Source organism: Octopus sinensis, linkage group LG3, assembly GCF_006345805.1.
Source record: "Octopus sinensis linkage group LG3, ASM634580v1, whole genome shotgun sequence".
NCBI classification, from domain to species: Eukaryota; Metazoa; Mollusca; class Cephalopoda; order Octopoda; family Octopodidae; genus Octopus; species Octopus sinensis.
In genome coordinates, this window is record NC_042999.1 from 115,292,695 (window position 1) to 115,315,843 (window position 23,149).

The 23,149-nt window shown below is 36.5% G+C and overlaps 1 protein-coding gene across 1 annotated transcript in view; it reads left to right on the forward strand.

The window, feature by feature from the left end:
* The window catches only part of LOC115209522, a 55,086-nt gene extending 36,043 nt beyond the window's left edge, over positions 1 to 19,043 (forward strand). Inside the window, exons 18-24 of the mRNA XM_029777951.2 lie at positions 2,692 to 2,808; positions 3,688 to 3,855; positions 6,318 to 6,500; positions 8,639 to 8,856; positions 11,141 to 11,224; positions 12,794 to 12,958; positions 16,499 to 19,043. Coding sequence (XP_029633811.2) covers positions 2,692 to 2,808; positions 3,688 to 3,855; positions 6,318 to 6,500; positions 8,639 to 8,856; positions 11,141 to 11,224; positions 12,794 to 12,958; positions 16,499 to 16,709 — 1,146 coding nt within the window. The 3' untranslated portion in view covers positions 16,710 to 19,043. The remainder of the gene's footprint in view (positions 1 to 2,691; positions 2,809 to 3,687; positions 3,856 to 6,317; positions 6,501 to 8,638; positions 8,857 to 11,140; positions 11,225 to 12,793; positions 12,959 to 16,498) is intronic.
* The last annotated feature ends 4,106 nt before the right edge of the window (positions 19,044 to 23,149 follow it).

A 23,149-nucleotide genomic window follows, 5' to 3' on the forward strand; every position in this document is an offset into this window, starting at 1 on the left:
TTGAGATTTATGAATATTCAATGAGGAGTGAATTTGTATAAATGTGTGAGAACTGTCATTTGGGACCAGTTTATATATCTGTTCCCATCCTAGATAGTAAATTCTTTCATTTATAATATTTCTTTTATATTGTAATTAGTAACCAATAGTGACTTCAGGTACAGGTTTCCACTTGGCCAGTCAGTGGTTCACTGTATTTCTGATATGCGAGTGACAAGAGAATATTTGTTAATTCATCATCATCATTTAACATCTGCTTTCCATGCTAGCATGGGTTGGACGATTTAACTGAAGACTGGCGAACCAGATGGCTGCACCAGGTTCCAATCTGATCTGGCAGATTTTCTTCAGCCCTTCCTAACGCCAACCACTCCAAGAGTGTAGTGGGTGCTTTTACGTGCCACCGGCACGAGGGCATATCTGGCGGTACTGGCAACGGCCATGCTCAAATGGTGTTTTTTATGTGCTACCTGCACAGGAGTCAGTCCAGCGGCACTGTAGAACTAATATCACAAACACCTTTGCTTGAAGAGTACCAGACTCTTTATTTTATTTTCTTATTAATGTTCTCTCACATACGCACATACACACATTGGTGATAAACTGACACCTTCACATACTCACACACACACACACACACACACGCACACACACACACACACATTTGATAGGCATCAGTACAGTTTCTGTTTACTGAATTTTATTCATGAGGTATTGATTAGCCTAAGACTATAACAGAAGACATTTACCCAAGGTGCCATGCTGTGGAATTAAGCTTGGAACCTTGTGGTTGCAAAGCAAACTTCTTATGCATGTGGGCCATGCCTGTGCTTATTTTAGTAAATTATTTGTCCATTTTGTTTAACACCGATTTATCTATGTTAGCATGCCATAGATGGGAATAGGTTTGCATAGGTGGGAATTTTTCCAGCTGGACACACTTGTTGCCATCTCTTACCTGTAAAGGATTTTTTTAATTCCCAGAGAATCTGAAAGCTAAGTGCAAGTGTATGATTTGTTGACATTTCCTGTTAAGAAGTTTCCCCAGTAGTTGCCTAAATGTAAACAATAATATCACGGTTTGTAGCTGACTTCCAAACATTGATGTCAGTTCAGTATAGTTTTGTAAACATTCACACAGACGTGCACATACAAACTCATTACTGTTAGTAAGAATATCCAGCCATAAACTGTACCAAAGCAGTTTTCCAGTTTGTTGGGTCCTGTTGAATTGTTGTACCCATACTAGTATGGAAGATGGATGTTAAATAATGTTGATGATGATGATGACAAACTTCTTTCAATTTCCATCCACCAAAGTGTAGAGACTGCAAAGCTGCAAAGGTTAATGGTGCTGTCCTTCTCTCTGATTATTTTATAGAATACTAACAGAACATTGATTAATTGAGACCATTTCAAGTATATAAACCATTATAATTTGTTAATAGGTATAGTATATGTAAAATATCAACAGTTAGAATACATGTAATATATTTTACTTGGAATAATTGTTGTTTGCAAGGATGTCTTTGTGCCATCTCAGTGCTTTCATATTGACAGACTTAATACATAGAATTTTTAGAGAAATCTTAATTTTCCCACTATTAATATTGGCATTTGAAGTGTAAAGTTGAGGTTTTCATTGGTCAGGATTGGCCTTGTATCTGCACAATGGTTGCAGGCCTATGCAAGGTTTATGTTTGGAAACCACTACTGTTCATGCAGTAGGTCTGCTTTCTCCAAACCAGGATGTTGTCCAAGTGAATGGCAGGGAATAAACTCATCTGGTACAAATATTACATAACAGTTTGTCCAGATCTCTAATTCTGCCAGATCCATTGCTCTGGACTAGTTCTTTCTTTAAGTGTATGGTTACAGCTAAGAATCAAAATTAGACAAACTACTTAGCTTACCAGGCAAGCACCTCTTCTCTGAAGTACTTGACTATAATGGAAGTCTACATCTGCTCTGTAATAACTTGTGGGAATATTTGGGCCTACCATTCTGAACTAACAAAACAGATGTCAATTATACAGTGTCATTTCTGTTTACATTCATGAGGAGTCATAACTATTATAAACTAGGTTCTGTCTATGTCAGGGGTGGGGAAACTTTTTAGTGTGGCAGACAAAAATTTACAAAGAAAAAGGTCCGCGGGCAGATCACAAGTTCTAACTCTTATATCTGTGTAGATCTTGTATATATCTATGTATAATTTGATATACATTAATAAAGATAAGTTTAACACATTAAATTAATGTGTAGCATCTTCATTAATGCCGCCACTGAATTTAGGACATTCATATTACTTATGAGGTTTCTATATTTTTCAGCTAGAGTGTAGTTGGGTCTCAAGGGGGTGGTACAAATCTAGCAATATGTGTTTTATAGTGTAAACAAAATTTCAATTCAGATGGCAATTACCGGACGATTTTCTGTTCAAGTCTAACTGTCTTAAGTCGAAGTGGAAATGCAGCATATGTCGCAAATAGGCATACAAATATTGTTTAAATTTTATAATTGAAAAATTTACTACATTTTGTACATACCAGTATATCAACCTGTGGGCGAAATAAAATGGGCTCATGAGCGCAATTGTGCCCACAGGTTGGGGTTTCCCCACCCCCGGTCTATGTGTTGAGTTATTACTACTTTAATTCATTTGTGAAAACACTTGGTTGTTTGTTGTAGGGAAAGATGGTGTCTAAAACATTCAACTTCATCCAGCGGGGTAATCGAAACAGCTTCCATGTACTGGATAAAAAACATTGGTGGAATACCCGTCATAAACTTGACAAAAATATGGAGGTAAGAACTGAATTTTCTGATACCTGTGCTCCTTTTTTATGTCATCACTTTTAAATCTAGTATATATCTTTGTGTTATTGACAACAAAAAGAATATATTTAAGTACTTTTCATTCTGTCATGCTTGTATTAATAAGTTCTCACTTTTTCTCATGTTTATAGCTGTGTTCTGTGTTGAGTTCAGTTACAGACAGTTTTCTTTTTATTTGCAATAACATTTTTAAAAACAGTTTTAGATATGATTGAAGACAACCCATGAGTTATGGTTTCTCCCTACTCTTGATCTTGGTGGGACAGGAGTGCTTATGACCTACAAACAAGTCATAAACACCACCCTTCTTCTGACTAAGCTTTATATAAAAAAATACTAAAACTCAAACTGTTCTTCAGTTTTCAGCCATTTCTGTTCCACACTAAGAAGACAAAATGTCTAATGATAAGTGAAGATACCTTCAGTTTTGCTTTATTTTATCTCTTCAATTCTTTTTCTCTCTTCTCTTGTTCTTTTTTTAGTACATATATAAACCCACCTATGCTAGACACTAGAAAGAACTTGGAATTTAACATTTTAATTGATGTTATTCATTAGATAATACTGATTTGGTAACTAGGTGAAAGAAACATTAGTAAAGGCTAGTTTGATCATGAAGATAAAAAGTAGTTGTTTGTTTTTTATGGTCAATCTCCTTAATAAATTTTTTTGTTTTATAATGGATTCATTAATTTTATTGTATGTGATAATAGTTTAATTGCAAACTTTATTTACTAGAATGTAAATATAAATATTAATCTGTTGTTGTTGATGATTTATGTTCCGTTTACATTTTGTTGTGTTATGTAACTTTGTTCAATTAAAGTACTACATAAATTATTTCCACAGTCTGTAGTTAATAAGATGGAAAACCTTTGGCTGCACTCTTGGAAAGGTATTCTGCTTGGCCAGTTGACTAATGAAGAAGATCAGAATAAATTGAAAATGCTTGCTGTCAATGTTCAGAAAACCATTCAAAAGGAGTGTCAGAGAACTCTGAATCTTGAATGCATTGAGGTCTGTTCTGATACTTGTTATTTGTTTACTTTTTTTGCTTTTGCTATAGTTAGCAAGATAACTCAGAGCATCAATTGCTTGAGAGTACACTGTCATGAGTTTAAAATTTTCAAAATCCAAATAATTATACAGCTGAGAATAAACTAGAAAATGCTTCACTAAAAGACTCTCTCTCTCTCTCTCTCTCTCTCTCTCTCTCTCTCTCTCTCATTCATTCTTCTTCCTTAAATACACATGACTAGCATAAAAGTTTCTATATTTGGAATAGTAGCAAAATCTTTCTTAAATTATATCCTAACCCTTGCTAGCACGGAAAACGGATGTTAAACGATGATGATGATAGCACATTGTATAATGCAGTAACAATAAACAAGCTTTTAAGGCTGAAGTGGTGGTTAGCCCTGTGAGTCCTATAATAGTATTCTCTGGTTTACCCTATCCTCTACATTCCCCTTCTCACCAGCCTTCTTGCCTTCATTTCCTTCTATAATCTTTAGCCTTGTTTTTCTTTATATTCTCCTTCCACTTTTCCCAGTTATCTTCCTTAGCATATGACACAGCCTCTCATCTTCAGAGTATCCATCACTGACTTTAATTCCCACGACCCTGAACTAGTTGTCTCATCGATATCTTCTTTATGCTGTTCCTGAAACATACGTTTTAGTTCTCAACTGATGGTGTCTACCTCCAATCAAAGTCTGATGACTGGTTCTTCAATTAAAGTTCAAAATTAGGATAAGGAAATTTACATTTACCATCAGAGATATATTTTTACTGATAATGTAACTATCTTTTCAAAATCTGTAGAAGCTTTACAAAACCTTGTGAACAGATTCTCTGGAGTTTGCAATGTATTTGATATTACATCAGTCTCATGAAGACTCAAATCCTGAGACAAAGCACAGCAATACCTTCTTGCATATGATGACAGTCCTATTCTGAAATACCTGCTTTATGGTGACTGTCATCTGGGCTAAGAGGTGAGCATTACTGTAATGCAGTGATAGGTGAAAGAGACTAACACTTACCCTGTCCCTTAGAAGCAATCACAAGCAACAGGTTTCTATGGAAACTTGGTATCCTATGGATTAAGAAGTAGAGAAGGAAACCTTCATTAGACCTGAATGAATAAAGCTAGCAAGAAGAAGTTATGTCTTCTCATAGAAAATTCACATGCAACACTAAGAAACATCAGTCGTTATTAACTAGATTTTTTAACTTCGTAGTCATATCAGAAAATGTTCTTTCTCAGCCATCTCTAAAATGGTGCCCTGCATTATTTGCCATCATTTTAGTATAATTATATTTGATAGTTGTTAAATAACACCTCCTCCTTTTTGATTATTTATATTCATTAATATCAAACAGTTTTGTACACATTTCTGACCTGTCACTGATTTCTACTGTATCTGTCCTTCTATTTCTCTATTACAGTTATCTTTCATTTTCATCATTATCACTTTATGTCTGCTTCCCATGCTGGCATGAGTTGGATGGTTGTAAATCAGTCCTTATTTGGAGTTCTGCCTGCCTAGATTAGTTGTGGACCGCATCTCACTTGTCTGTTTCTTTTTCTAACATAGTTCCTAATGCTAACCATTTCACAGAATGTACTGGATGTATGTTATTGTGACACCAGCACTAGAGAGGTTGTCACTTGCTTGGCAAGAGTAAAAGTTCTTCCCAACCATACATTGAATGTTTCTGTCTTGTCTTTTTTAACTGGTGGTACCTGTAAGTTGTCAGAGAAGTATTAAGAACATCATAGATCACTATTGCTGAGAACAGTAATTGAGCCCAAGCAACATATTGTTGCTTGGATTATATTGTCTTGTACACCATCACTACCATCATATCATCATCTTCATGTGTCAGATTTTAATGCTGATATATATATTTGATGAGGCATCAAGAGCCAGGTTAGTTCTTTGGAGTAACTGGTTTTGTGTGTGTGTGCACGATGTGCTTATGCAAGAGTATGGCTGTGAGTATATCTATGTGTTTCATGCATGAGTGTATAGCCCTGTGTGTGTAGTGGACTGTCTCTGAGTGTATATATACAGGTGTATGTGTGATATTTATGTTAGATCTTTTGTGTCTTTATCATAATCTTCATCATAGTTCTCATGCTCACCCCTCTATACTTGCATGTGTTGGAATGGTCTCCTTCATAGTATCCTGTTGTTTTTTTTTTGTGGTCCTTAGTCATCTTTTTCATGAGGATAATCAGCTTTTTAAGTTTAGCCATTAACTATATTTAGAAGTTATATTTACTTCTTATAATTTGTTTCCTTTCTGAAAAAAAAATATACATATATATATATATATATATATATGTGTGTGTGTGTGTGTGTGTGTATGTGTGTGTATGTATATATATATCTATATATATATATATATATATATATATATATATATATATATACTTCCAAATTAATTAATTTATTTTGTTTTGATTGTAGATTTTAATTGATTCCGGTGAACTTTTATCTGATGAATGTTTGGAATCTGCTGTCATAGACATTACTGGTTTGCAGAATCAAGACAGTAGGTTGCAGAGTATCAAATCCTTAATACTACGTCATTGCAAAAACCTTAATTCTTCTGTTGCTGAAAGACATCCTGTTACATTAATTCTTGACAAGGTAATTGTTTTGTATAATTGGTCCGTTAAAGTATTGATTGAATTTTCTAATGTAAATTCTTTCTGCAAATGAAGTTCTAATGTAAAATGCAATATCAAAACAAGGTTATCTAGACAAGTAAAAAGCTAGAATTTGGGGACTGTTCTAAGTGCTTTGTCACAAAAAAATAACTCCATCATCGTCATCATCATTTAATATCAATGTTCCATGCTTGCATGGGTCAGACGGAATTTGTTGATGCAGATTTTCTATGGCCAGATCCCCTTCCTTGTTGCCAAGTCTCATGTGTTTCCAAGTAAGGTAACATTTTCCCATGATCAGGCATGTCTTAGGAGATTGGAAACAAAGAACACTGCTTGTATGATAGTGACACTCACAATTATCACTTACACACCCATGCACGCAAAGGGATGTTACATGATAGTGAGTTAATGATTTTGATTCTCAGGCTAACTATGCTTTGTGTTCTTGAGCAAAACACTTCATTTTATGTTGCTCCAGTTCACACAGCTGTAAATAGGTAACACTGATAAAGTAGCCTTTAGATTGGGGAATGTTGGCTTGCTCACCTAGCCAGCATGGTGGCATCACACAAAAGCTAAAGTGATGCAAAGTGCATTGTGACCAGCAATGTATAACAACATTTGATAGTCTGGTCAATACCATGATATATGTTTATATCACATGATCACGTGACTGACCAGACTATCAGATGTTTCACATCACTGATCACAATGTGCTTTTACATTGTTTTAACCTTCAAATGATGCCACCCTGCTGGCTAGGCAAGCAGGCTAACATTCTCCCTCGATTGAAAGGAGGACTGGAGTAACAGGAAACAAAGAGTTTTGCTCAAGAACACAATGTGCCACCCAGTGAGAGAATTGAACCCAAGATCTGGTGATTGTGAGTGCAACAGTCTAACCAGTAGGCCTCACACCTTCACATATATATGTGTGTGTGTGTGTATTAATAACACCTATAAGCTGGTGCTTTTTCCATCCACCAAAGTGAATGGAGCCTTGGCCAGGAGGAACTGATGTCATCAGACGTTATCCAACGTTCATTGGGTGTTTCAACCCTGAACCATAACACCTTCCCATTGGTGGGTCAGTAGAGGTGACCAAGTCATTGCTCCTCATCATCTCCTGGCTCCCAGCTTAACTCTTCTCTCTTAGTCCAAAGCCAACAAGAGGCTCTTTCAGCTGCCTCTCCCATCCTGCGCGCAGCCACCTTTCACTCCTTACCTCTCATTCCAATTGCTGTAAGCATCCTCCATTCTGACTGAGCAGGGAATATTTTGTACTAATGAGTATATGTTGATTAGTGTCTTAATGTATTGAGTAAAGCACTGGCATGGTTTGGGCTACCTGGTGTCATCTGCAGTTGGGGTATATTTCCGTTGAATCTACTTCATGAATTCTGCAGTGTTAGTTGAGATAATAATAGTTGATTAAGTAACCAGAAAATGGATTTGGTATTAGTCTTTATTTTGTACAATGATTGTTTCAACCTATCCTGCTACTGTCCCTTATGGATGGGACTCTGTACATTATGTTGTGTTGCATCCATTTTGCAGTCTGGGGTTACATCAGGTACATCCATTATATAAAGTGGTGTCTCACTAAAGATCCTTAGCAAGACACCACTTTATGCAATGGATGTACCTGATGTAACCCCAGACTGCAAAATGGATGCAACACAACATAATGTACAGAGTCCCATCCATAAGGGACAGTAGCAGGATAGGTTGAAACAATCATTGTACAAAATAAAGACTAATACCAAATCCATCTTCTGGTTACTTAATCAATGGCCTGAAGCTATAGTAGAAGACATTTGACCAAGGTGCTGTACAGTGGAACTAAATCCATAACTGTGTGGCTTAATCACAGTCATTTTTTAGTCTATAACCATGCCTGCACCTAACTTACCAAAAATTTATCAAATATCGTCAACTGAAGTTGAAGTGGGTTTTGTTTTTTACTTCCCTTTATGATTTCTAGTTAAATTTAAAAGCATGAAAACACTGATAATATAAAATTACTGGCACTTTGTTATTGTTTTTGATTTCTCAATTAAGCTGTTTGCAGAGGTTTCACTATTCTTATTGTTTTGATTTTATTCATCCTTTGTAGGAAATTCAACATCTTCCGTGGGAAAACATGCCCATTTTACGAAAGCAGGCTGTTACACGAATACCATCTTTATATTACCTTAAGATTCAAAAGAAATTTCTACATAACCAAGGTTCGATCCTCACTGATGGTATTGATAGATCAAATACCTACTATGTACTTAACCCTGATGCAAACTTGCAGCATACACAGGAAACTTTTAAAGATTGGTTTCAAAGGTAAGACATCAGTCTTTTCATGAAATTAATACTTAGTTCTGTGTTATAACAACTAATTCAATCGTTTTGAACTAGATGGTTTAATGAAACAAAACATGCTGGCTTCAAAGTGTTCAAGAACCTTTTGTTCAGTTGCATTCCATGAACCAGTTTAATGATGACAAAGTTACTTGTTTTACTAAATCTCATTGAATTCTTTATTGTTTTTGAAATTAATTGAAATACAAGCATTGTACTTCATTAGAAATTGAGTCAGCAAAGGATTAAGGGTCACAAGATGTTTGACTGCTGAATTAAAATGATTCATGGGGTTAGTATTTGACTACTAGCTCATGCCTAAACATTTTTTAATCAACAATTTCTTAAGTAAATATTTAAATTTTCAGAAATATTCCATCTCTGCTAAAAGTAAAAATTTCTGTAAAACTAAGTGGGTGGAACAAAAATGATTACCATTTCTGCAGAATTACCAATATGTAAAAAAATAACTGTCTCTTATCAAAATCCATTGGCATTTATTAATAAGAAGAGGATTTCCCTTAATGAAGTTACATTATTATGATTGTTGATTCTTTGCAAGATTTCTTCTTAAAAAAAACTAAACATAAGTGCAGATGTGGCTGTATGGTAAGAAGCTTGCTTCCTAACCACATGCTTCTGGGTTCAGTGGGCAAGTGTCTTCTTCTTTAGCCTCAGGCTGACCAAAGCCTTGTGAGTAGATTTGTATCGTATATAGAAACTGAAAGAAGCATGTTGCACATATTTGTGTATGTGTGTTCCCCACCACTACTTGATAGGCTGTGTTGGTGTATTTATGTCCCTGTAACTTAGCAGTTCAGCAATAGAGATCAATAGAATTAGTACCAGGCTTAAGATAAAAACCACTGGGGTTGATTTATTTGACTAAAAATTCGTCCAAGCTGTACTTTAGCATGGCCTTAGTCTAATGACTGAAACAAATAAAAGCACAAAAGGATACATTTGATAGGAATGTCATTCAAACTTTAAACTGGATCATTTTCTGTCAGCTTTTATTGATATCAGTCAGAACAAATATTTACACAAATCTGATATCATAACTGTAAGCTCACGTATGAACTTATATTTGTGAAAGTTCATAATTTCTCTGCCTCAGTTATTTTCACATTAGCATTTACTCTTTGTCTGGTCCCAGCCAGTGGTTTCTGGCCATACTGGGGAAGTTGTCATCATTATTTGGTGCCATCATCATTGTTTTAATGTTCACTTTTCTGTACTCACACAAGTAAATAGAATTCATTGAGGCAAATCTTCTAAGTGGATGCATTCCTGTTGCCAACACTCACCCGTTTGCAAGCAAGGTAATATTTTCCCAAGGCTGGTCATGTTTTTATGGAAAATTGGAAATAGACTCTGCCTATGTGACAGTGGTGCTTATTAACAAATGTCACATGATGTCAAGACAAGGAGACAAGCATACACTCACACATGCGCACTTGAGTGTTATCATCATCATCATCATTTAATGCCTGTCGTCCATGCTGGCATGGGTTGGATGGTTTGACCAGGGCTGGTAAGCTGGAAGGCTGCACCAGACACCAGTCTGATTTGGCATGGTTTTCTATGGCTGGATGCCCATCCTAACACCAACCCCTCTGAGTGTGTAATGGGTGCTTTATGTGCCACTGGTATGGATGCCATTTGCATGACACCAGTATCTTCCACGACTGCAATTTTGTGCTGCTTGATGGGTCTTCTTCTCAAACATGACATAATGTTAAAGGTCTTGGTCATTGCCTTTGTAAGGTCCAACACTTGAAAGGAATTGTGTATGTATATATTTATGTGTGTATGGCAGATTTCTATCTACCAAATTCGCTCAAAAGGTTATAGTAGAAGACACTTGCCCAAGGTACCTCACAGTGGAGCAGAACCTGAAACTGTGTAGTTTGGAAGTGAACTTCTCAACCACAAAGCTATACCTGCACTTTGTACTGCAATATGTACTGCACTTTGTACTGCTTCTATAATATATACTCGTGATTTACACATTTGACAAGTGTCATGGTGTGTTATTAAATCCTTGGCAAACTAAATTTGCAATCTAATTTAATTTCATTGCCAAGCAGCTTCACTACATCAGTGTCATTAATGTTTTTGAAAGTGCATAAATACCATAACATTTGTCTATTCTGCCATTAAAGACATCTCAGGTTGCTTAGTTATAAAAGAAACCACTAAGTTGTATATAACAAATTAAGCAAATATTTTTCTTACTGTCCATTTTTGATTGTCATTATTTCAGCATTCCTGACTGGGAAGGTGTTGTGGGGCAACCACCGACTGCCGATCAATTTATATCAGCCTTAACTCAAAAAGATGTCATGATGTAAGTAAAGTCAGTTTCACTATTTCATAAATTGCACATGTTCTGACTTAATGTTGATCTTTTGATATAACTTAAGAAGTTTGTGACATTAGAAACTTATGATGATGCCTGTTGGAAGAAGATGTAAACATCAGGGATAAGACAATGCTTTTGAGTCTCCTCCACAAATATCATGTATAGTATTTATTCCACTCAAGTTGCACAGATGCTGCCTTGTTATCATCATCCTCATCATCATTTAATGTCTGTTTTTCCTGCTGACACAAGTGTTGGACAGTTCTATAAGATCTGGTGAGTTGCAGGACTGCATTGGACTCCATTGTTAGCTTTGGCATGATTTCTACAGCTGGATGCCCTTCCACATGCCCACCACTTTACAATGTGTACTGGAAAAGAAAGCATCATACTCAGTAACAAAACAGGCAAAGGAATATATATGTGAATTCCAAATACAACAAATTCCAGGATTAGATGTACTAGAAACAAGTACAGAAAAAGCTAAGCGTTTGAAAACCCGTGCTAAAACTGCTGCCTTAGATATTCTTATTGATAAATGGCAAGAAAAACCTCTCAACAGCAAATACCCAAAGAGAGTTAATAATGCTGATGTTGACAAAGCCCTTACCCATCAATGGTTAATGGCTTCTGGCTCAAAATCAGAAACAGAAGGGTTTATCATAGTAGCCCAAGATCAATGCCTACCTACAAAAAACTATCAGGCCAACATATTGAAGAGTGGCAGCTTCCCAACATGTTGTGTATGTCAACAACAAAATGAAACCATTGTTCATATTGTCTCCATGTGCAGTCTTCTTGCACCTATAGTACATCTCAACAGGAATGATAGAGCAGCACAATATATTCACTGGGTAATTTGCAAAAACCTGGACCTGCCCCATGATAAAAACTGGTGGGAACACAAACCACTTCCAGTGCTTGGAAATGATCACATTTCATTCCTCGGGAACTTCACCATTCAAACTGACAGAAAGATAGATGCAAATAGGCCAGACATTATATTGAAAGACTGCAGACAAAAATCATGCCTGCTCATTGATATGACTGTCTCAATTGATATTAATGTATCTGTCAAGACCTACCAAAAACTGAGCAAGTATAAAGACCTTGAAATAGAAATTGGCAAATGTGGAACCTGAAGACTAAAACAATACCTGTTGTCAGGTGCCCTAGGAATGATAGCAAAAGGGGCTGATTGTTTCTTAGCTCAGACACCAGGAAACCCCAAAATGGCAGAAATTCAAAAAATAGTGCTCATTGGAACTGCCCATATCCTATGTAAAATACTGTCTATGTAATCTCAAATTTTAAAGTAAACTCATAATTTTCTTATGTTTTCTTAAACATTCTCTAGAACAACACTATGTACAAAACCAAATATATGACACCCTACGCATAACACCAACATGAATGTCTAACTTGTTGTCTCTTGAGTTTTCTGGGTGAGACTTGGAGCCAACCTGTACAAATACAAAGCAAAAGTCAAACATATAATGATAATATTAATGTATGTGTGTGTCTGCCATAATCTCTAATATTTCATTTTTCCAGATATTGTGGTCATGGCAGTGGCAGTAAATACTTACATGGCGATCACTTACAAAACTTAAACTGTCATGCTGCTGCTATATTAATGGGATGCAGTAGTGGCTATATGGAAGCAAAAGGTGTCCTTGATGAATGTGGAATGATTACCAACTACTATTTGGCATTCTGGTAAATCTTACATTTCTCCTTTCTTCATTATCTATTACGATTATAATTTCTCTTTTGTCTGTGTTGGTTTATTTTTTTAATTTTACTCTTTCTAACCCCTTTCAACCGTGAAGTCCATTATAATCAAATTAGGTCATAAAATTCCTAATGAAAACTCTGTCTGCCATCTCTAGAGCTGCAGTCACCAAGCATTTTTGTGCTATAGACTGGTTTCATGCAAGACAATTTTTCCCTGGACTGGGGGCTCATGTGTATAACAAAGGACAATAAGGTGCATAATATATAAGTTAATTATTACAAATATGATACATATATATTACATATATAATACAAAAGCACCCTGCAGATTGTGATAGTCAATAAAATACAAATATAATATAAAAGTTTATTCATTCTGTGCAGCCCAGTACCAAATGACCCACAGCTCAGTACTGGTCCATGGTCTACTTCAAAGTAAGTTAGGTTGGTGGAGTTCATTACACCCCAAGCTGTATTTTAAACCACACTCTGCAAGCTAATGAAACACTTGTCAAATAAAACTAGGGAATTGCTATGTGGTTGCTTGACCTGCTAAAAATAGCTGCCAAATTCCAGTCAAATTTCATCCCCTAGCATCGTAAAAATCATATGGATATGCTACAAAGGTAAAGGTGACGTTTAGATACAAATAATTACAGAGGTATCAAGTTGTTGGATCAAGTAATGAAGGTCACTAAGTGGGTCATAGCCCAACTAGTTAAGGAGAGTCAGTTTAGACGAGATGCAGTTTGGGTTTGTGCCAGGGAAAAGCACCACTGATGCTATATTTCTGGTAGGACAGCTGAAGGAGAAATACCTAGCCAAAGATAAACCTCTGTACCTGGCTTTCGTTGACATGGAGAAAGCCTTGGACAGGATCCCCCAATCCCTTATCTGGTGGTCAATGAAGAAACTAGGGATAGATGAATGGTTAGTGAGAGCTGTGCAAGCCATGTACAGAGATACTTTCTGTAAGGTGAGGGTTAGCAACGAGTACAGTGAAGAATTCTGGGTAGAAGTAGGGGTTCACCAAGGTTCAGTCCTCAGCCCCCTCCTATTTATCATAGTCCTCCAGGCAATAACAAAGGAATTTAAGACAGGTTGTCCCTGGGAGCTCCTCTATGCTGATGACTTTGTTCTAATTGCTGAGTCACTATCAGAATTAGAGAAGTTTCAGGTGTGGAAGCAAGGATTAGAATCAAAGGGCCTTAGAGTCAACCTAGCTAAAAGCACCCACTACACCCTTGGAGTGGTTGGCGTTAGGAAAGGCATCCAGCTGTAGAAACTCTGCCAGATGAGATTGGAGTCTGGTGCAACCATCTGGTTCACCAGTCCTCAGTCAAATTGTCCAACCCATGCTAGCATGGAAAGTGGACATTAAACGATGATGATGATGACGATCTGTAATGTTGTCCTAGATACACTGAAGAAAATGATTTGGTTATGAAGGCTGGAATGCCATTAATCATAGGACTTCCTCTATCTGGGTTGACCTGAGGCTAAGCAGCAATAATAACAGTGTTTATTTTGCATTCAGTAGTCAGTCTTTTTCATTACAGCTAGGTGGATGGAACTTATGGGTTTTTAATATCTTGGCTGTAAACATAATATAGTATTCTCCCATCAGTCAGCTAGTGACCATTTGCCCAATTTGACTCCCTCTTTTCAAACAGCTACAAACTGTTGTAGTTTTAAAAGAACTTGTCAATACACCAGAGAATTCTTCAGTCATTGGTTTTAAAGTCCAGATTATAATTTAAGATTAGTCAACAAAGCCAACTTCCAATTAAATATTTACTACTATTATTACTTTGAGATACTGATGTATTTTTGAAGAGTGTGGAACAACCTCTTAACCACAATTGTTCCCAAGTCTACTCTGACCTGGAGTAGTAGTGCCTGTCAGGGTCCCATCTATCGGTTAATTAGCATATTAGGGTTTGCCTATCTATGCATGTGAAGATTGGATCTAGTGGACTCTCCGGAAGAAACCTTCATGGTTCAGCAGAGAGAGATCGCAGATGAGAGAGTGAGGTTGACAGTGCACAACTCTTCTTTACTTTAACCCTTTAGCATTTAAACCAGCCATATCCGGCACAAATATTCTACCTGTTTTATACTCAAACCAACCAGATCTGACCTGTCACACCTACTCTACAATGTTATTCTAAAAATATACAATCACATCATCAAAGTTTTGAAGCTGTCAGATAATGCATGATTAATTCATATCAATGTGAATGAATAAGCATTATATTTCACAGAATAATCTGAATGCTAAAAGATTAAACAGTCACTCCAAAAGTCATTAGTCATTCTTAAGGATGACTAGATGGTCCTCATCACTAGGATTGATGAACATGTGTATTGTATTATAAACTTAGATATGTTTCGACTAAAGTTTGTCCCAGGCCATGTCTAACTTAATAGCACCACCTGATTATATTAGTCATACTGAAGTAAAAAAGTATATTTTGAACAACTGTTGTGTGTATGTATGTGTGACTGAATGAGATAGATTTACACTAGCTTTATCTTGTATGTACATTGGTAGAAAATATATACGTATGTGTGTATATATATATATGTGTGTGTGTATATATATATATATATGTGTGTGTGTATATATATATGTGTGTGTGTATATATATGTGTGTTTGTATATATATATATATATATATATATCATCATCATTTAACATCTGCTTTCCATGCTGGCATGGGTTGGACAGTTTGACTGAAAACTGATAAGCTGGGGAGCTGCACCAGGTTTCAATCTGATTTGGTAAGATTTCTACAGCTGGATGCCCTTCCTAATGCCAACCACTCCAAGAATGTAGTAGGTGCTCTTTACATGTCACTGGCATAGGTGCCATTGATGTGACACTGGTATCAGCCATGACTACAATCTCACTTGGCTTGATAGGTCTACACAAGCATGGTATTGCCAAAGGTCTTGGTCACCTGTCACTGCCTCCATGAAGCCAAATGCTCGAAAGGTGCTTTTTATGTGCCATTGACACAGGTGCCAGTCAGACGGCACTGGCATCAGCCACAACTACGATTTCACTTGGCTTGACAAGCACAGCATATCGTCCAATGTTTGAAGGGTGCTTTTTATGTGTCAAATTACGCTACACCAGTATTGGCTACAACTATGATCTCACTTGGCTTTACTGATCTTCTCAAGCACTGCATATCGCCAAAGCACTTGATCACTTGTCACTGTCTCCGTGGGGCCCACATTTGAAGATCATGCTTCACCATCTCATCCCATGTCTTCCTGGGTTTACCTCTTCCACAGTTGCCTCCACCATTAGAGTGCGCCACTTCTTAACACAGCTGTCCACGTCCATATGCATCACATGACCATACCAATGTAGTCATTTCTCTTGCACACCACATCTTATAATATAAACTATACTTCAGTGTGAATGGTGTTATTTTTTAAGTGAATCTGCATGTGTGTGCATGTTTTATTTATTTATCATAACTGATTTCTTGAATTGATTTGTATTTTCAGCCCCATGATTGTAGCCAACCTTTGGGATGTTACTGATAAAGATATTGACCGCTTTCTACAGGCAATGCTGAAGAGTTGGATCTCTGTTGGGAATTGCAATGAGAAAAAGGATTGTGTAACGTTGACAAAAGCAGTAGTGAAAGCCAGAGACGCTTGCAGACTTACCTACCTCATTGGTTGTGCTCCAGTTGTTTATGGGTTGCCTTTATGAAAAAAATATTTTACAGATTAGTATTAATTGTTAGTTAATATAGCAAAACCAAATGTAACATAAATCAGGGATTTCTTTTATAAGCATCTTAAATTTATTTCTTGGGTTTTCTAGAAAATATAACTTCCCAAGTCAAGCATATAATATGTAATTTTTATTGAAAGATAGATATGAATTGATTTTGAAAAAGAAGACATCTTAAAACTGCATATAAGCTTCCCTTCATTAAATTAAGAATAATTACAGTTGATTAAGTGTCTGAGAGCATCATTCTTATTTAATCTTATTTAATCAAAATTAAAAGAATCTCAACAGATTTTTTAACAGGAATTATCACATGCCAGTATCACTGCCCTACTATGAAATAGTTTCAGTATTATTATTTTAGTATTTGTAATATCATTTTGTAATAATCTAGGAAGTTTAGAATGAGAATTTTATATATTAGAATCTTTTCTTTCTTTTAAAACAAAACAAACAAAAAACAAATAGTGAAACAGTATTTTAGGATCTTTCATATTTTGTGATGATATAAGTATTGAAATTTATTATCTTTTTTCAACAAATCAAAATTATAAAATATTTTTGTTCATTATTTTAGGTAAGTGTTAGAATTTCAGGCATTTTAAAATTAGAACCAGTTATTTCAAGATTAAAAACAGCAAGTTACTATGGTATTTGTAATTGTGAGTGAACAGATTTTAGTTCAAAATGAGATCTTGCCACTTCAAAGTGAGATTAAGGATTTCAAATGAGTCTTTATCATATCAAAGTGAGAATAGTGATTTCTAAGTGAGAATGACACATACAGAGTTATTAAATAGAAATATATCAAAATATTATTTGTAATATCAGCAATGTAAACTTGCCTGGTTGACTATAAGTTTACATCTGCCCAGCAATGAGGCAAAAACTCATATGATGGTAATACCTTCAAGTTTTCTTGAGGGGTGAGAACAATAACAACACCCAATGCTAATTCTCTAAGAATATTGCTTCAGTGAATGACTTTTGTAACATTTACAGGATTGTTCGATATTTCTTCATACAGAGAAAGTACTGTTATTGCATATTTTATACACGAGAAACATTCCTCTGTTGGATTAAGTGCAGGTCAATACACCAGTAGATATTCTAAACAACAATTACAAATATATTGAATATAAATGTTGAACCCATGGTGAAACAGTTGCATTATTGAAAATATATTCCTGACCTTGAAAATGTTCAGCCAAATAGTGAAGAAAGTTTTCAAACTTAGCCATATGTGAGCATGAAATTCTGTGAACACCAGTCTCTCTTTACTTGACATGAGAGCAATTATATTGATATTTTTGTCTGCTTGTCCAGAGATAGTTCTGTGGGCCGGGCCCTTAAGATCAGTGGTGGTAGTGTGAAGGTTAAAGCTACATCATTCAGCTACAAAAATAAGTGATTTATTAAGAAGGTAAAACACTTGTCAAATACCACACTTGACAAATTCATGTCTGTCAGTGATAAATAACATCATGTTGAATTCTATTGCTAAGTACTTGAACTAGCTTCTATGGTTTTTCCAATTCAACAAGTGATTTATGAGGCAAATCTCATCTCATGTCTTTATTTTCAGCAGGTGATCAATGATTTATTTTTTATTGCCTCATCATCCACCTTCATTTTGCATCTACTGCTTTTGGGTAACACCTCTTGTTTTTAGTCTTTATTTAGTCTAAAATTTTTGTTTGCAGTCTTTAAATTAATGCCTATAAATTGAGCAAGGTTCTTGAGGTTTAACCCACAACATTAAGTTGACTGTGAGCAGTACTAGATGCTGGTATCGCCTTTGTTTCGTATTCCCTTGGTGGCTCTTCTTGGGACATTGAAAAAACAAACACAAAACAGAAAACAACTTTAGAATATAAGTAGTTTATGTAAATTTGAGTTCTTCTTATACTCACATAAGATTATAAATACTGTTTTATTAAGAAGAAATTCAGATACTTTTTTGATATTGTAACTGAGGAAATTGGTAAGATTTCTCTGTTACAATATCATTATCATCATTCTAATGTCTGTTAAAATGGTAATGATGTTGATAATATTGTATATTTGTAAAAAGTATGTATCTTCACATATCTGTCGAAGATTAAATACCTCACAATTGAGCAAGTGTTTCAGTACGTTGGTATTTTTTTCTGAAACTTGTACATTTAGTTGTAAGGTATTTAATCTAAAATATATAAATATATACTCTACATTATTATGCATTCAGTCTTATTTTGTTTTTAACTTTAGTCTTCTCAAAATTCTTTGGTGGACTGTAAATAAATTATTTTTGTACATATGTAATTAAATTTTGCTAATACAATTTAAACCCATTTTACTTCTTTATTAATTTTCTTTTTGTTAATGATGGCTTAAGAAGCTTGTTTCTCAATAATATGGCTTCAGGTTCAGTCCCACTGCTTGGCACCTTAGGAAAGTGCCCCTCAGACTGACAAAAGCCTTGTGAGTAGATCTGGTTGCATAGAGACTGAAAGAAGGCCATATGTGTGAGTGTGTGTCTCCTTGTCTTAATGTTGTTTGATAGTTGTAAATGAGTAACACCATCGTATAAGAGGTGTTATGCATTTCCAATTTTCCATGAAAACATGTCCAAACCTGAGGAAATATTTTGCTTGGAAACAGGTGAAGGTTGGCAAGCAAGAAGAGTATCTGGCCATAGAAAATCTATTTTTATGAATTTTATCTGATCCATGAAAGCATGGAAAAGTAGATGTTTTAAAAAAATGATAATTCTATAAACATTAACGGATCCAGAACCATCTGGTTAAGAAGCAAGCTTCTTATTTCTTTGTTACCCACAAGGGGCTAAACATAGAAGGGACAAACAAGGACAGACAAAGGGATTAAGTCGATTACATTGACCCCAGTGCGTAACTGGTACTTAATTTATCGACCCTGAAAGGATGAAAGGCAAAGTCAACCTTGGTAGAATTTGAACTCAGAATGTAACGGCAGACGAAATACTGCTAAGCATTTTGCCCAGTGTGCTAACGTTTCTGCTAGGTCACCACCTTAAGAAGCAAGCTTCTTACCACACAGCCACACCTATGCCTATTATACATGTATATGTATACAATTACACACACACACACACACAGATAGATAGATACATAAACATAGGCTCAAAAACGAAAATCAGTTGCAGTTTATCAAGTTGCAGAATCAGTAAACCATTGTTTTCTATATTAACCCTTTAATGTTTAAACCAGCCACATCCAGCCAAAATATTCTACCTGTTTTATGTTGAAACTACCCAGATCTGACCTCTCCCATCTGCCCTATAATGTCATTCTAGAAATAATCACATCTTTTGAAATCTTGAAGCTAAAAAATAATGCATGGTTAATTCAAAACAATGTGAACAAATAAGTATTACATTTGACTATAATCTGAATACTAAAGGGTTAAGGAAGCTTTAAATTGTCTTCATGTTTTAATTATCTTTTGTAAACCCTTATTGGTAAATAAAGAAAGCATTATTATTATTATAATTATTATTAGTAGTAATTAGTAAGGTGGTGAGCTGGCATAATTGATAGCACACTGAGTGAAATGCTTAGTGATATTTCGCCCATCACTTTATTCTGAGTTCAAATTACACCGAGGTCGGTTCTTGCCTTTCATCCTTTCAGAGTTGATAAAGTAAAGTACCAGTGAAACACTGGGTTTAATGCAATCGACTAGTCCCCTTCCCACAAATCTCAGGCCTTGTGCCTTTAGTATAATGGATTATTAGTAGTAATAATCCTTTCTACTATAAGCACAAGGCCTGAGATTTTGGGGGAGGGAGCCAGTCAATTACATTATTCCCAGTACTCAATTGGCACTTATTTCTCTAAATTTTACCTTGTAGCATAAATGGATGGAACTCAGTGCAATATTTTTACAGTGGTAAGCACACACATATGACAGGTTTCTGCACAGTTTCCCATTTCAAAATTTCACTCAAGATATTAATCAGCCCAAGGCTACTGTAGAAAGGAGAATACAGTATGCTACAGTGAAATAAAACCAAGAATCATATGGTTGCAGAGCTAACATTTTAGTCATATGTATGTGGAGCCACACACACACACATACACATACACACACACACACACACACATTATCTCTCTCTCTCTCTCTCTTTTTTTTTAGTATATTGCGAATGACTTTGCTCTTTCAGTCAGGGCTTCATTGTCTATAAATACATTTATCTTTAAAGCAACATCTTTGTTGTTTTTAATATCTCGTGTGCCTTTTCTCTATTGCTGTGTATGTGAATATATATACAGCCTCTTTCTTAATATCTCGTGTCTTTTCTCTATTGCTGTGTATGTGATTATATATAATAATAATAATAATAAACATTGTGTACAGTGCTCAGGTGCACTACAACTCATCGAAAGTGTATATATAATCAGGTGTAGTTTCGACGGATTTCGGAAAGCATGAGGGCCTTAAAGGATGCAGTGTCATGGCAGTCAACAACTGACGCAGGCAGTTTATTCCATGCTTCAGCAACTCTGAGTGTGAAGAAATGTTTCCGAAAGTCATGGGAGCTGTGTTGTTTTCTGACTTTGTGGGCATGTCCACGTGTGTTAGACACATGGAGATCAAAAAGGTGTTCAGTGTTGTTATTGGTGAGGTGGTTGACAACTTTGTGGGTGTTTAGCAAGTCCGTCGCCAGACGCCGGAGCTTCAGTGAATCCATGCCCAGGGAAACAAGGCGCTCAGAATATGGTAGGTGTCTGATGGAGGGTATGCGTTTGGTTGCACATCTCTGAACAGATTCCAGGAGGTCAATGTTCTGAGCAAGATAGGGGTTCCAAACTGATGATGCGAATTCCAAGTGTGGTCGTACCATAGCTGTATACAGTTTTAAATAGATGGCTGGAGAGCGGCTAACAAAAGTCTTGCTGAGTGATGCCAAGACACCCTCGGCCTTCTTGACAATTTTAGAGATATGCTTTGTCCAACGCAAATCACTGCTGACAGTGATGCCTAGGTCACGCTCGCAAGAGGATTTCTTGATATCAGTGTTGTGGAGGGAGTATGTGGACGCAGGGTTTTTTCTCCCAAAATGCATGGTGGTACACTTGTCCACAGCCAGTTTCAGTTGCCAGTCTGTGATCCATTGCTGCATTGTGTCCAGGTCTGATTGCAGGAAAGAGCTGTAGACAACAGGATCTGTCCTCTTGATTTCAAGGTACAGCTTGATGTCGTCTGCATATTTTAATACTGTGGCATTCTTTAAATTTGCATCTATGTCATTAATGTATGCCACAAACAAGAGGGGACCAAGGACAGATCCCTGTGGTACACCCGATGACATCTCATATGGTGTAGAATGCTGTCCTAGAACTGTGACTACCTCCTTTCGGTTGAGAATGAAGGACTTCAACCAGTTAAAAAGGTCATCCCTCACACCCATTGCAGAGAGTTTCACCATAAGCCTTTTGTGTGGCACAGAGTTGAAAGCCTTAGCAAAGTCAAGGTAGACAACATCCACCCATGAGCCACTGTCAGTGATCTGAGTAATGTCCTCAAGGAACTCGACAAGCTGATCACTGCAGCTGGAGTTAGGGACAAATCCATACTGTGAGGGTCGGATGAGACTGTGTGAGCTCCAGAAGTTCCAAAGTGTTTCTCTGACATGATTCCATCAGTTTTGCAATACAGCTAGTGAGACTGACTGGGCGATAGTTGACAGGTGATGTGCGGTCGCCCTTCTTGAACAGAGGAATGACACTGGCAGTTTTCCACTGTTCCGGAGTAGCACCATTGTTGAGACAGTACTGGAAGAAAGTAGAGAGCTGGTGTAAAAGGAAGTACCTGCCACGTTTGAGAAGCAGGTATGTAACTCCATCAAGACCAGGGGAGGCATAGTTGCGCTTATTTTGAAGGTGATGTCGCAGCATTGCAAGTGTAAATTCCATAGTTGTTATGGAATTTGCTGTTAGAGATGGCGAAGATGGCACATTTTGACTTTCAACAGTGAATATGTTTGCATAGCACTCGGCAATGAGTTCTGCGCATTCCTTGGGGTCGTCAGTGATCTGGTTTGTGTGAGGGTTGCGAAGAGGGCCCACTGGAGAGTGAGGTCTCTGCTTCGAATGCACATATTTCCAGAAAACCTTGCTGTCAGGATTGGCTGCTATGCACTGTTCAAATTCAAGCACTGCTTTTTTTGTCACTTGCTTGAGATGGTTGGAAGATTTATTCCGCTTCTTCCTGTTGGTGTCTGATTTATGCAACTTGTAATCCCGTTCAGCAGTTCGACATTCCTTCCTGGCAAGTCGGACCGCTGAAGTTTCCCAGATTGCACTTTTGGGGCGGTTCTTCTTTTTCTGTTTACATGGCACTGATGCTGCACATGCTGCCCATATTGAGTCCAGGATACTCTGGAGTATAGT